General features: G+C 41.8%; 1 protein-coding gene across 12 annotated transcripts in view; it reads left to right on the forward strand.

Moving 5' to 3' along the window:
* Positions 1-15642, forward strand: part of psd3 (pleckstrin and Sec7 domain containing 3) — a 480227-nt gene that overhangs the window by 285320 nt on the left and 179265 nt on the right. Inside the window, exons 1-2 of one of the 12 annotated variants that reach the window (XM_033021880.1) lie at positions 79-208; positions 754-783. The exons of 8 other annotated variants lie outside the window; for them this stretch is intronic. In XM_033021880.1, the coding sequence (XP_032877771.1) occupies positions 87-208; positions 754-783 (152 nt within the window). In that variant the 5' untranslated portion in view covers positions 79-86. Of the gene's footprint in view, positions 1-78; positions 209-753; positions 784-11293; positions 11420-11784; positions 11790-15642 lie in introns of those variants that run through there. 3 more of the 12 variants (XM_033021888.1, XM_033021921.1, XM_033021929.1) reach the window with 3 other exon arrangements.

A 15642-nucleotide genomic window follows, 5' to 3' on the forward strand; every position in this document is an offset into this window, starting at 1 on the left:
GACGGGCTGGACTGTGAGTCTGGCTCTTTCTCTATCTCCGGCTGACGCCTGGCGAGGGTGTGACTAGTAGAGGTGGGGTTTTCTCGATGCTGTGTTTTTGTATTGAAAGTTCACGCCGGTGTCAGTGGCCGCTTATTGCGGGCGGCAGCCATCCAGTTTGGGGACACTTCAGGAGTTGGGACGAGCCGGGGTGCTGGGGAAATGTGATGTATGTGCACCAGAGGACAGGAAAGTATTAGCGCCATGAGCTCAGTCTGTTATCGCGGCTCTTGCACTGGATGCAACTAACGTGCTATATAATACTCTGTGTGTCTGCCTGCTTTACAAAGCCGTTGGCTTGCTGTGACCCGTGCTCCCATTCTACTCTCTGGGTCGGAGATGGATGTTACTGTTTGTCTTTAATCCAAATTGGGGCTGCGCAGCGGTAGAGTTGCTGACTTATAACGCCAAAGACCTGGGTTCGATCCTGGCTGCGGGTGTTGGCTGGACGGAGTATGTACGTTCTCCTTGTGACTTGCGTGGGTTTTCGCCGGGTGCTCCGGATTCATCCCACACTCCAAAGACTTGCAGGTTTGTAGGTTAATTGGCTTCTGTAAATTGACCTTAGTGTGTAGGATAAAACTAGTGTTTGGTGATCGTGGGACGAAAGGCCCGTTTCCACGCTGTATCTGTAAAACTTAATACTAAATGGGGAGCGAGAGAAAAAACAATGCCTTGATGTTTTGTTTTACTTTCTTCCTGTTCTTGAACCAGGAGGATTTGGATCTGTTCGTCTAACCACAGGTAACCCTTTCCCTTTAACCCTTAAATATCCCAGTTTGGAGATTCTGCAAGGAGACTTCTCTCCAGAGTCCCTTTAGCTGAGCTGTCTTTGTAGAAGGATTTGTAGAAACAAGGAACTGCAGATGCTGATTTAAGACAAAAAGGATGCAAAGTGCTGGAGTAACTCAGCAGGTCAGGCAGCATCTCTGGAGAACATGGATAGGGTGACCTTATGGGTTGGGACCATTCCTCAAATCATGCAGAATTTGAGCCTCGATCTGAAACGTCACCTATCCATGTTCTCCAAAGCTGCTGCCTGACCCACTGAGATATTTCCAGCACATTCTCTTTTTTTTTTGTAAACCAGCATCTACAGATCCTTTATCTTATAAAGGTACAGCCTGCTGGACAAGAGCTGATAGATTGTGTCTCGGTATGTTTCTGATCGATGCATTGCATTTCCAAGTGCCTAAACATTTTAAACTCCCGCGCATGCCCATGTCTTGGTTTTAGAATTTTCATCCTTGTTCTCAAAGTTCTCCATGAACCCCTGCCCCTTGCTCTGTTTCAAATATCCACCTGTATCCTTCTTAGATATGATACTATTTCCACCATCCTACAATTCTATTCACTCCACTCCATTGGTGGCCATGCCTTCTGCTGCCAAGATTTCAGCTCTGGAATTTTCTTGCTAAAATCTCTTAAACTGCTTTAAAAAAATTGAAACTTGAGCAAACTGTTTAAAGCGTCCCACCATAAATTTTTAGGAGATGCCACAGGACAGATGATTAAATCTGCCATTTAAATTATAGTTGTTACCTTGTGTGATTGCACATTTCCAAAATAGGTCTCAGCTGGAGAAGTTGGTCTTCATTTCCTCTCCCTTTCCCAGCTATGACGGTGGAGCAGTGGTGTGTCGTGCCTGGGCAGAGCAGAGGTTGCACCTGTGACCTTGCCTGGCTGATTGGCCACAAAAGGGAACTGATCCCCCGAAGTTGCTCATTGAAGGCTTGTCAAAATCTTCATGAGCAAATGAGAGTACAAGTTAGTTCATAACCCTGGTCTGCTCACTGCCCTTTGTATGCTGCTTGTTTTAATGTTTGTTCTTCAGCAACTCAAAATCTTACAAAAAGTTAGCCTTGCATCTGTTACGAATTGTACAGTGGCTTCCATAATGATTGGGACAAAGACCCATCATGTATTTATTTGCCTCTATACTCCACAATTTGAGATTTGTAATAGAAAAAAAATCACACATGGTTAAAGTGCACATTGTCAGGGCATTTTTATACATTTTGGTTTCACCATGTAGAAATTACAGCATTCTTTATACATAGTCCTCCCATTTCAGGGCACCATAATGTTTGCAACATAGCAATGTCATGTAAATGAAAATAGTTATGTTTAGTGTTTTATTGCATATCCTTTGCATGCAATGACTGCTTGAAGTCTGCGATTCATGGACATCACCAGTTGCTGGGTGTCTTCTTTGCTGATGCTCGGCCAGGCCTGTATTGCAGCCATCTTTAGCTTATGCTTGTTTTAGGGGCTAGTCCCCTGCAGTTTTCTCTTCAGCATATAAAAGGCATGCTCAATTGGGTTCAGATCGGGTGATTGATTTGGCCACTCAAGAATTTACATTTTTTTGCTTTGAAAAACTCCTTTGTTGCTTTAGCAGTATGTTTGGGATAATTGTCTTGCTGTAGAATGAACCACCGGCCAATGAGTTTTGAGGCATTTGTTTGAGCTTGAGCAGATAGGATGTGTCTATACACTTCAAAATTCATTATGCTACTACCATCAGCAGTTGTATCATCAATGAAGATAAGTGAGCCAGTACCTTCAGCAGCCATACATGTCCAGGCCATAACACCCTCACCAGTGTGTTTCACAGATGAGGTGGTATGCTTTGAATCTTGGGCAGTTCCTTCTCTCCTTCATACTTTGCTCTAGCCATCACTCTGATATTATAGTTAATCTTTGTCTCATCTGTCCACAAGACCTTTTTCCAAAAGTGTGGTTGCTCTTTTAAGTGCTCGGCAAACTGTAACCTGGCCATCCTATTTTTGCAGTTAACCAGTGGTTTGCATCTTGCAGTGTAGCCTCTGTATTTCTGTTCTTGAAGTCTTCTGCAGACAGTGGTCATTGACAAATCCACACCTGATTCCCGAAGAGTGTTTCTGATCTGTTGGACAGGTGTTTGGGGATTTTTCTTTATTGTAGAGATAATTCTTCTGTCATCAGCTGTGGAGGTCTTCCTTGGCCTGCCAGTCCCTTTGTGATTACTAAGCTCACGAGGGCTCTCATTCTTCATAATGATGTTCCAAACAGTTGATTTTGATAAGCCTAAAGTTTGGCTGATGTCTCTAACAGTTTTATTCTTGTTTCTCACTCTCATAGTGACTTGTTTGACTTTCATTGGCACAACTTTGGTCCTCATGTTGATAAACAGCAATAAAAGTTTCCAAAATATGATGGAAAGACTGGAGGAAAGACTAGGTGCTGAGAGCTCTCTTATACCTGCATTAAGGAGGCGTTTGCACCATAGCAATTACAAACACCTGTGAAGCCATGTGTCCCAGACATTATGGTGCCCTGAAATGGCGGGACTATGTATAAACACAGCTGTAATTTCTACATGGTGAAACCAAAATGTATAAAAATACCCTTTAATAAAATCTGACTGTGCACTTTAACCACATATGATTTTTTTTTCCTATTACAAATTACAAATTGTGGAGTACAGAGGCAAATAAATAAATGATGGATCTTTGTCCTAAACATTATGGAGGGCACTGTAAATCTCTCACTTAAGGTGCATGTTGGGGAATAACACAATACGGATGGATGGACAAATTCGTTGAAGGAATGATCCATGAGTTTCATTCCTCGACTCTTTCATTCCTGCGGTCAGCAAATTTATTGTCAAGTATATAATTAAAGTTTGAAAGTCATGATTGAAGCTGCCTCCTCCTTCCTTTCAGTTATTGCATTCCGGATCACCATTACTTGTTGCATAAAAAAAAAATATTTCTCTCCCCTGCTTCTCTTGCCAATTGCCTTAAAGACCACGGTCACCCTACCAAACAAAAATGGCTTCTCTTTTCCCCAATTAATAGCTCGTCACGGTTTTTATTAACCTTAATTAATCTCTCCTCAATCATTCCCATCCTACTGAGCACAATCCTAACTTCCAGTGGCTCTTATTGTTGGGCATGCTTTAGTAAACACCTTTTGCAGCTTATCTAAGGCTTAGTCAACCATCCTGAAATGTGGTACCAATATCTAAATACAACCCTTCATATGACATCAGTGATTTATGAAGTCTCAGCGTGAAGTTTATTTGCTTTCACATTTTTCTCCTTTTTATTGCTAAATCCAAAGATCTGTCTCAAACTTGTCTTATTTAATATATCCCAGGATTTCTCTCCCCTTGCTCCTTTATAAATCGCATAATTTATTTCCTGTTGCTACAGATGATTTTTTTGTGTCAAAATGTATTGCTGCAATTCATTGCACAGCATCTGCCTTCAGTCAGCCCAGTTTTACAACCCAGCAGTATGAACATTGAAGATAGACACGTAAACTGGAGTAACTCAGCGGGTCAGACAGCACCTCTGGAGCTTTGATAGAGCATCTTGGTAGAAACATAGAAAATAGGTGCAGGAGTAGGCCACTCGGCCCTTCGAGCCTGCACCGCCATTCAATATGATCATGGCTGATCATCCAACTCGGTGTCCTGTACCTGCCTTCTCTCCATACCCCCTGATCCCTTTAGCCACAAGGGCCACATCTGACTCCCTCTTAAATATAGCCAATGAACTGGTCTCAACTACCTTCTGTGGCAGAGAATTCCAGAGATTCACCACTCTCTGTGTGAAAAATGATTTTCTCATCTCGGTCCTAAAAGATTTCCCCCTTATCCTTAAACTGTGACCCCTTGTTCTGGACTTCCCCAACATCGGGAACAATCTTCCTGCATCTAGCCTGCCCAACCCCTTAAGAATTTTAGGCACGGGGAAATTGAGCCAAAAGTTAAGGACCCTTTCTTGTTGAAGATGACCATTGCCTGGCAAGTTAGTAGCATGAAGATTACTTGTCATTGATCAACCTGTGCCTGGATGATGCCTAGATCTTGCTGCATGTGAGATTAGGCTGATTTGTTTGCAGATGAATCGTGAATTGAATTGAATATTGTAGAAACATCAGCAAACACACACTTTGTGGAGGATAGATTGTATCGATGAAGCAGTTGAAGATGCGTCATTATCTTGAGGAACTCCTACAGTGATGACCTTGCACTGGAATGAATGACATCGCAGCTGCCACCTTTTGTGTAAGACATCCCTCCAACCATTAGTGTTTTTCCCTTGAGCCCATTGTGTTAAGTCTCACCAGAGTTCATTGGTGCGACTGCCAACTAAATCTTGCCTTCATATCAAAGGCATCCAAACTTGCATCACCTCTAGACACGCTCCTTCATGCATATTTGGACTAAGATTAAGATGTCCTGGAGCCATCTGATTGTGCCAAAACCCCAACTATGCAGCTGTGAGCACATGTGGATACAAGGAACTACAGATGCTGGTACACCAAAAAGATATAGTGCAGGAGTAACTCAGCGGGTCAGGCAGCATCTCTGAAGAACATTGATAGAGGACATTTCTGGTCAGTCACTTTCTCAGTTTGTTGAAAGGGTTCTGAACTGAAATGTCACCTCCAGAGATGCTGCTTGACTCGCTGAGTTTTTCCAGCACTTTGTGCCTTCATTTGTGAGCATATGTTTGGTGTGTCAGTGTTGTTTGTTAGTACAGTTGACACTGTTTTATGTACTTGACAATTGTTAATGATAGTATAAAAAATGCATTGTTGTTAATGTTTTAATTAATAAGAATGCAATTGCTTGAGGTTAGTATGAGAGATTATTGTCCAATTATCACAATTTTGTGGGTTCCCCTTCATTCTCTGTGCCCCCCACCCCCACAATGATACAACCTTCTGGTCATGGCTGGCATAATTGCTGTTTGTAGATGTTTGCTTTATGTAATTTGGTTGTGCTGTATCCTACTTTGCAACCTCGAAAGTACCGCTTCATCAGTAATGTCCTGTAGAATGACCTGCGGACTTTGAAATAACTATTCCAATGTAAACTTTTCTTGTGTGTGTTGCCAGGGAAGTAGATAATTTAAAAAAAATGGACATTGCCAGCGAGGTCGGCATTTATGTCCATGTGCATGTCGTTGTCCTGTGAAGCTGGTGGATTCCCCTTTTTCATTAACTATTTTTAGCCATTGGCCTACAACAGCTGAGTGACTTTCAGAAGCTGGAGAGAGTCTGCTGCTGTGCATTGGAATTCTATGCATCTATCAGCAATTAAGAATGACAGGGTTCCCTCCCTCAAAGATAACTATAGCTTGAATGTCTATGGACAAGAACTGAAACACACCCACTTGTAAAGTTTAGATTTTGTTTAGCATGATGAAACTATGTTGACAATGGTTTTTAGGTCACTGCATTTTTCCTGTCTGCATTTTTTCGAAATGTGGATATTGTTCTATGTTTAAGAAACATTTGGATAAGCACATGTATATGCATATACATATGGGGGGGGGAGGAGGGAAGGGATATGGATTATGTAGAGGCAGATAAACGTTGGTCTTGGTATCCTGTTCGGCACAGCCATTGTAGGCTAAGGGCCTGTTCCTGTGCTGTATGTTCTAAATAACCAAGTAATCTTTTTTTTTTTGTGAGCTTGTAATGGAATAACTAGTCACCGGGGTGATTTGGATCATTTAATGGCACCTGCAATAGTGAAATGAGTGGGTGTGAATGGTGCAGTTTTGAATGTGCAGGCATTACAGTTATTCCAAGTTTGCAATTAATCATAGGAAGATGATGCATGAAGAAGATGAAGTATTTAAACAATCAAGATAGTCAATGATAATTGATTCATAATTCTCATGCTGAACTAAAAATAAATTTCACAAAGTTCACAGCTGAAGTTTCTGGGGATTTTTTTCCTGCCATTGCAACAGATTTGTGGTTCTTTTCACCAAGATCGGATTTAAGATTTATGAAACTTAACTAAAAGTCACATGACTCTATGCATATATCCTAGCTATTCCTCTCATGATCTTATACCTCTATAATATCACCCTTCATTCTCCTGTGCTCCAAGGACTAATGGCCCAGCCTGCTCAACCTCTCCCTATAGCTCAGGCCCTCGAGTCCTGCACCATTACCAGCTAAACAACATATTTCCTATATATGGGTGACCAAAACTGAACACAGTGTTCTAAATGTGGCCTTACCAACATCTTGTACAACTGTAATGTTGAGGAAGGAACTGCAGATGCTAGTTTAAACTGAAGATAGACACAAAAAAATGGAATAACTCGGCGGGTCAGACAGCATCTCTGGAGAAAAGGAAGAGGTGAGAGGGTTGAGACCCTTCTTCAGTCCTGAAGAACTAGAGATGCTGTCTGACCTGCCGAGTTACTCCAGCTTTTTGTGTCTATCTTTTGTACAACTGTAACATGACCTCCCAATTTCTATACTCAATTCTCTTGAATGATGTAGGCCAATGTGCTAAAAGCCTTCTTGATCAGTACGGTCCAAATGAGCTGAAGAACCTGTTTTTAATGCTGTGTTGATGATAATGCTATAATTGTGTGTTGTAATGCAATGAAAAGCAACAGTCAACGGAGCCGAGAGGGTAATAGGGAGGCAGTGAACTGGAACTTTACAGAGAGAAATCTGATAGCACAGTTCTGAGTGCAGGGTAAGGAGGGGTTGTGCACAGTACATCTGTGTTGAGTGCAGTAAGATTCATGCTGGAGAACAAAAAAAGAGGCTTTTGCCAAAGCAAATAGGACACACCCCAGAAATATCTAGTGGAATTATTTCAAAGTTGGGGGAAGCTGGCAAACTCTTGAAAGCACAAGACAAATGCAATAGTCATGCGAGGAGCGTCAGGCCCTGTCACTCTGCACCACTCTGTTTTTGTTGTGTCTGATTGAAGAGCCAATTCCAAATGTCTGCATCCAAGGGAGTGGCGGGGAGGAGATTGTGAAAGGCAAGGGGCAGAGGAATTAAGGCTCTGTGCATTAAGCTTTGCCACAAGTTTCTTGAGGGGTAGTTTGTCTGGATGTGGGAATTCCCAATTCACCTCTACCCCATTGTGGACATTGGACTTGGTCTCTGCAACTGGCATCGTTTCCTTTTCTCTACCTATTGTACTTGTGTTTTGGCTTGCTTGAAGAAACAAGGAACTGCAGGCTCTGGTTAATACTCAAAAGGACATAAAGTGCTGGAGTAACTCAGCTGGTCAGGCAGCATCTCTGGAGAAAAGGGATGGGTGAAATTTTATGTCTGCTGTCTGACCTGCTGAGTTACTTCATGATCTGGATGAGGGAATTGAAGGCAATATCTCCAAGTTTGCAGATGACACTAAGCTGGGGGGCAGTGTTAGCTGTGAGGAGGATGCTAGAAGACTGCAAGGTGACTTGGATAGGCTGGGTGAGTGGGCAAATGTTTGGCAGATGCAGTATAATGTGGATAAATGTGAGGTTATCCATTTTGGTGGCAAAAACAGGAAAGCAGACTATTGTCTAAATGGTGGCCGACTAGGAAAAGGGGAGATGCAGCGAGACCTGGGTGTCATGGTACACCAGTCATTGAAAGTAGGCATGCAGGTGCAGCAGGCAGTGAAGAAAACGAATGGTATGTTAGCTTTCATAGCAAAAGGATTTGAGTATAGGAGCAGAGAGGTTCTACTGCAGTTGTACAGGGTCTTGGTGAGACCACACCTGGAGTATTGCGTGCAGTTTTGGTCTCCAAATCTGAGGAAGGACATTATTGCCATAGAGGGAGTGCAGAGAAGGTTCATCAGACTGATTCCTGTGATGTCAGGACTGTCTTATGAAGAAAGACTGGATAGACTTGGTTTATACTCTCTAGAATTTAGGAGATTGAGATGGGATCTTATAGAAACTTACAAAATTCTTAAGGGGTTGGACAGGCTAGATGCAGGAAGATTGCTCCCGATGTTGGGGAAGTCCAGGACAAGGGGTCACAGCTTAAGGATAAGGGGAAATCCTTTAAAACCGAGATGAGAAGAACTTTTTTCACACAGAGAGTGGTGAATCTCTGGAACTCTCTGCCACAGAGGGTAGTCGAGGCCAGTTCATTGGCTATATTTAAGAGGGAGTTAGATGTGGCCCTTGTGGCTAAGGGGATCAGAGGGTATGGAGAGAAGGCAGGTACGGGATACTGAGTTGGATGATCAGCCATGATCATATTGAATGGCGGTGCAGGCTCGAAGGGCCGAATGGCCTACTCCTGCACCTAATTTCTATGTTTCTATGTTTCTATCTTCAGTAGAAAACCAGCATCGGCAGTTACTTTCCACACATGGTTAGGCGATGTTTTGGGGCTCAACCTGTCACCTATTTACTATGTTCTCCAGATTTGCTGCCTGACCTGTTGAGTTACTCCAGCACTTTGTGTCCTTTTATGCATAATATCAGCAGATTTTATTGGATAGCATGCAAAACAAAGCTTTGCACTATACCTCAGTGAGGGTGACAAGAACAAACCTAAATCTCTGCTCCAAATGGATTACACAATTATAAATTAAGTTTCTAGTGTCCTCCATTACTTTTCAGGTCATTTGTCTTCTTCAGCTTTGGAACATTAATAGGGAACAAAAATCATCCATTTTTGATCCTCTTTTGTGACATCCTCTTTGTTGTCTCAGAAGGCAGCGGCATGGTACTGTTGCCTTTCTCTTGTTTGTCTGACTTGCTTTGAGCATTTCTCATGCATGGTGACACCACTTCAGCATGTGACATCATTACAGGCGACACAGTGGTAGACCTGCTGCCTTACAGCGCCGGAGATCCGAGTTTGATCCTAACCGTGGGTGCAGTCTGGACAGAGTTTGTCCTTTCTCCCCGTGGCCATGTGGGTTTCCTCCGGGTGCTCCGGTTTCCTCCCACACTCCAAAGATGTACAGGTTTGTAGGTTAATTGGCTTTGAGAAGAATTGTAGCTAGTGTGGCGGACAGTGCTAGTGTACAGGTGATCGCTGGTCAACATGGACTTAGTGGACTGAAGGGCCTGTTTCCATGCTGCATCTGTAAACTAAACTAAAAAATAAATAGAGGTAAAGGGGAGAGGAATGAACGGAGTGTGATGAGGGACTGGTATTTCGACGGCCATTATCCAACAAACTAAAGCAAAATGCTGAGGTCTTTTTTCTGGGTGGAGTGTGGATGTCTATTGCCTGGTGAAATGAATGAGAACAGGATGTGAGACCAGTTCACTATTGGCCAGAAATAACAAAAGTCTGTGCGCACAGTTACAGATAAATCAATACGTTTTAGCTTTAATAAAAATACATCCAGAATCTTGTGCAGTTGAGTGAAATGGAGGAGTATTGTTTCTAATTGGGTCCAGAGTTTAATTATGGGAAATTTTGCCAAGAACTCCGTGTAAAATTGGGAATTGCAGCCTGCAAGCCAGGCCTAAAAGTTGTTCCTTTGGTCTGTCTTTGTTGCACTGTTGTTTCAGCTGTTTCATTCCCCGAATAGCTCGACCATTAGCATGGACTGACAGCTTTGCTTTGCCTTGGTGAACTCAATATAATCCCCTCAGTCCTCCCTATCCCATGCTTCAACATTCACCCTTTCCTCCCATACCCCATTTACCATTGCCTGTTTCCCTGCTCTCTCTCTCCCTCCCTCCCTCCCTCCTCCACCCAAGCCCTGTTTGTGTAAGATCTGGCATGTTGCAGTCATGTTCTCTCAATTGTCACGGAACTGGAATGACTGAGAAACTAGCATCGTTCACTGCATTGTAAAATATTCCCAGTCTCCCCTTCAGCGCAATCCAACAAAATTTAAGATGCAGGTATGTAAGGTTAAACATTACTCAGGTTTTGGGAACTTGTTAAAGAAGGAGAGAGAAGTGATCATGAATAGGAAGTCAGATCGCTTGGAGCTTTTTTAGCCTCAGTGAAGCCACTGTTCTGCAAGTGATATGAATTGAGGAACATTCACTTCAACTTTAAAGCCTTGGTTTGAATCACCTCGAATTACCTTCCTCTCTTCCTCTCTGTCTTTAAGTTCAACGAGGAAGTGATGCTTCTCTTAATAAGCGTTCTCGTGCAGAATAGGGGTGAGGACAGCTTGTTTGGGAAATAAAATATGCTCACAGCTTAGAACCAGGATACGTCGTTGGGATGGCGTGACTCCTTCTGTGCAGCCTGATGCATGCATGACGTTTGCCCAGCAGCTGAAGGTCGCAGTCTTTTAATGCATTGTCGTTACTTCGCTGGTTCAACCTGGAGAAAACAGAATCAAATCCTGTCATGACTACGAGAATTTTATTTGTTTAAAAAAAAAAATCTGTAAGAGAAAGTGGTTTACATAAGTAATCAGCAAATTCAAAGTTTGCTGTAGACCACAAGGAAGGAAAGCTATCAACATAGTATAGTCTGTTCTGTATGCAAACCTTTTCTATTCCACTCCAATTAACTCTTAACTATCATCTGAAGTGCCCGAGGAAACCAGTCAGCCGTATTAATCTGACACCTGATCCTGTGATGAATAAAAGTATGCAAACTTCAGTGATGTTGGTACTGAATCGTCTACCAGGTGAGCTAATGCTACTGTGAATAAAATACAGGCTGTGTAGTTTTTGTTTTAGTATTTAGAACTCTAACCTTTTAATCAGTTGCTTCGTAAACTTCCTATAAAAACATAAAAGGACTGGACAAGCTAGATGCAGGAAAAATGTTCCCAGTGTTGAGCGAGTCCAGAACCAGGGGCCACAGTCTTAGCATAAAGGGGAGGCCATTTAAGACTGAGGTGAGAAAAAGCTTTTTCACCCAGAGAGTTGTGAATTTGTGGAATTCCCTGCCACAGAGGGCAGTGGAGGCCAAATCACTGGATGGATTTACGAGAGAGTTAGATGGAGCTCTAGGGGCTAGTGGAATCAAGGGATATGGGGAGAAGGCAGGTACGGGTTATTGATTGGGGACGATCAGCCATGATTGCAATGAATGGTGGTGCTGGCTCGAAGGGCTGAATGGCCTCCTCCTGCACCTATTTTCTATGTTTCCCCGCAAGCTAGTTGCGTGTCTGTTGAGATTGGCAATTGCGTCCAATCTAAACTATCACTACTTGTTATGGCATTGCATGCAAGATTTGAGTGCATAGAGCAGGGCCGGAGGAGACGGCATGGCCAGGGATGGGATGCGGTGTTGGTTCTTTGTTCATTGGGATTGTTGAGCTGGGACTGAGTGATCCAGCAACATTAACCATATAACAATTACAGCACTGAAACAGGCCATCTCGGCTCTTCTAGTCCGAACACTTACTCTCACCTTGTCCCATCTACCTGCACTCAGACCATAACCCTCCATTCCTTTCCCTTCCATATACCTATCCAATTCATTTTTAAATGATAAAAACAAACCTGCCTTCACCACTTCCACTGGAAGCTCATTCCACACAGTTACCACTCTCTGAGTAAAGAAGTTCCCCCTCATGTTGCCCCTGAACTTTTGTCCCTTAATTCTCAAATCATGTCCTCTTGTTTGAATCTTCCCTACTCTCAATGGAAAAAGCTTATCCATGTCAACTCTATCTATTCCTCTCATAATTTTAAAGACCTCTATCAAGTCCCCCCCCCTTAACCTTCTGCGCGCCAAAGAATAAAGACCTATCTTGTTCAACCTTTCTCTGTAACTTAGGTGATGAAATCCAGGCAACATTCTAGTAAATCTCCTCTGTAATATCTCTATTTTGTTGACATTTTTCCTATAATTTGATGACTAGAATTGTACACCATATTCCAGAATTGGCCTCACCAATGCCTTGTACTAGGTATGTTGCAAAGCCTACCTGAAGCGTCGCTGAAAATCTGTCGCTGCGGGTGTGCGCGATTTTGGCGCCGTTTAGAGGGGGGCGGGTTTAAAACGCGATTTTCTCTAGGCTGTTCAAATCGAAGATGTTCAGCCTAGTTAATTATTAACGAAAAATCGCTGGAAGACCCCGTCGCAAAAGCTATTATTAGTTTTAAAGGCCTCGTATAATAGTTATAGTAGTTTAAAAATCAATCTCTAAACCCGCGACCACCGGCAGCTGTCAGGGTCTCGTAGAGCAAATAATAGAAGGTATGCTGCTTATTTTTACATTAAAAAGGGCTTCTTAAGATCCCTTTATACAAAGTTTAATATTGCGAGTTGCTCATTTTGGGCCCATTATATCCCGCAGTATTTTTCTGGGCATTTGAGGGCACAAATCTAGCGCAATGCGAACGTTCTAAACCAGCGCGTTCACAGGATCCCACTAGAAAGCTGATTTAAAATGGACTTTAATTTACAGCAATTGAACACTAAATTCCTTCCATTTGGCCTATAAATTAATGTAAATTAGATTTAAAAATCATGTTTTATTGTGAATTATTTATGAATATTATTTGGACACTTAGGCTATTTAAAAATGTTAATCATTTATTAAGAAATGGATAGATGTTTAGATCTAGTAATTGAAGTTTGAAATTAGCTACACTTGGGTAACTAACTAATTATATGCTTTAATTTCAGGTCATCCAAGTAAGATTATTTTATATTTGTTTCAGAATGGTTCAATCTACGATAACTGAAAATTTCATTCAGTTCTCTTAATTTTTAAGAAGGTTATGGTCTTTTGACTGCACACGATCACAGCTTTTTTGTTATGTCCATAGAAAATCAATAGGGAACAAGATGCTAATTTCCGAGTATGAAAATGGCCATAACATTTTAAATACTTGAGATATGAAAGTGAATTAGGTGTCAAATTAAACTTCTTTTTATGCTTTATCTGATGGGATAAATTACAGACTTGATTTTTTAAATCTCAAAATTTTGTAACATTGCTACTTGTACAATTTTAACATTACATCCCAACTTCTATACTTATTTACTCTGCAGTGCCCGACCTGACTCTAGTGTCCCAGTTGGTAGTGTTGGAAACACTTGGACCAAGCAAGGGTGTGGGAGTTTGCACGTTCTTCCTGTGACCGCCTGGGTTTTCACCGGGTGCTTCGGTTTCTTGCCACACTCAAGACGTACATATTTGTAGGTTAATTGGGGCTTCAGTAAAATTGTAAATTGTCCCTAGAGTGCAGGACGATGCTAGTGTATGAGCTGATCACTGATCGGCACGGACATGGTGGGCTGAAGGGCCTGTTTCTGTGCAGTATCTCTAAACTAAAGTAAACTGCATCCCAGATATATCCCTCTTCGAGTAAATCGAGAGATTAAAAATGTGTTACAGAACTTCAGGTATCATTTCACCAAAAGCTCTGTATAGTTGTAGCAAGACGGCCTGAATTTTAAACTCCGTCTCTTTTCCAATGAAGCCAACATTCCATTTGCCTTCCTAATATTTGCTGAAACGTGATGCTAACTTCAACATATCTCAGTTACAGCACAGAACTGTGTTGCTTTCACCTTCACATATATCTATTTTCCTACCTGCTTTAAAATTAGTCCATGTAATTCGTAGCTGCTTACTTCATCAATGTCCTTGTGCTCAAAACACAGAACCAGTAACTTAAATGTTTCCAAATTTATCATGCGTAGGAAGAAACTGCAGATGCTGGTTTAAACCGAAAATAGACACACAAAGTAGGTGACGTTTCGTGTCTGAAGGAGGGTCTTGACCTGAAACGTCACCTAATTCCAGAGATGCTGTCTGACCTGCTGAGTTACTCCAGCTTTTTGTGTATATCCAAGTTTATCACATTCATTTGCAATGCAGAACCAAATGGTTTGCCGATCAATCTAATTCTGTCTTATTCTGGCACTCAAGACCCAGCTTAAACCATGAGAGAGAGTTTCTTCATTTTAGTGCCAACAGTAGCCCTAAGTGCTTGTGGATTTACATGGATTTCCTGGTGATGCTCGGGCTTGGATTTCTTCCCGAGCTCATTTGTAAATACACAGATGTAAAAGATTCTGTGCCTCTGCCTGCGGGGTCAGACAAATTATGGAAACCAATTTCTTCTAGCAAAGAATCTTTCCTGTTGCACTGAAATAATTGGTAGTAATTTGGTGTATTTTTATGAATCCTGCAAAATTGGGACTTTTAGATGCAGTTAGCCCATCATTTGATTTTTAAATTGCTAAAAATGACCAAAGTTGCAGAAACATTTTAGTTTTACAGTCATGGAAAAAGGCATCCTAATTTACTGTGTTATCTTTAATAGTCACAAGGGGGAACTTTATCATTGTCCTTTCACTCGGGGGGTGAGGCTGGTTTTGTGGGTAGGAGTGGTTATAAATGATTGTAAAAGATCAGAAACTCCAATTTGTATATTGTGTAATTTGTACCACAATTCTTTAAACTAAATGTAAACTGAATCCTTACCCGTTAATATATTATGCAGCATCAAGTTAAAGAATGAGGAACTTAAGCCCCTTGTTGATTTATATTTATATATCTGTCTTTATAGCTTTATGAGGAACAACTATTGGTTTTAAAATGGGATAGGGATGCTGTACAAACGTTTTGCGGTGTTTGCTATTGACGTCTTGCATGCACCTGTGGTTCATTGGGAAACAGGCTGTGTATTTTCTGAGTCAGAATCTTGGGTCCAAAAAACTACTCCGAGTATCCTGATGAAAGTGGAAGCTGACACTTCTGCAGTGCCGAGGGAATTCTGTACAGTTGGAAGTGTTATCTTTCAGTTCAGACGTTAAACTGTGGCATCTTCCCCTCCTTGTTGAATTCAAAGTTACATTTGCACCAGGTGTGCTGGAAACTTGTATGTTCTTGTCACTATTTATCTCTCCAGTAACTTCACTAAGAATAGTTCTATCTGGAGT

This window comes from Amblyraja radiata, chromosome 1, assembly GCF_010909765.2.
Source record: "Amblyraja radiata isolate CabotCenter1 chromosome 1, sAmbRad1.1.pri, whole genome shotgun sequence".
Classification (NCBI taxonomy): Eukaryota; Metazoa; Chordata; class Chondrichthyes; order Rajiformes; family Rajidae; genus Amblyraja; species Amblyraja radiata.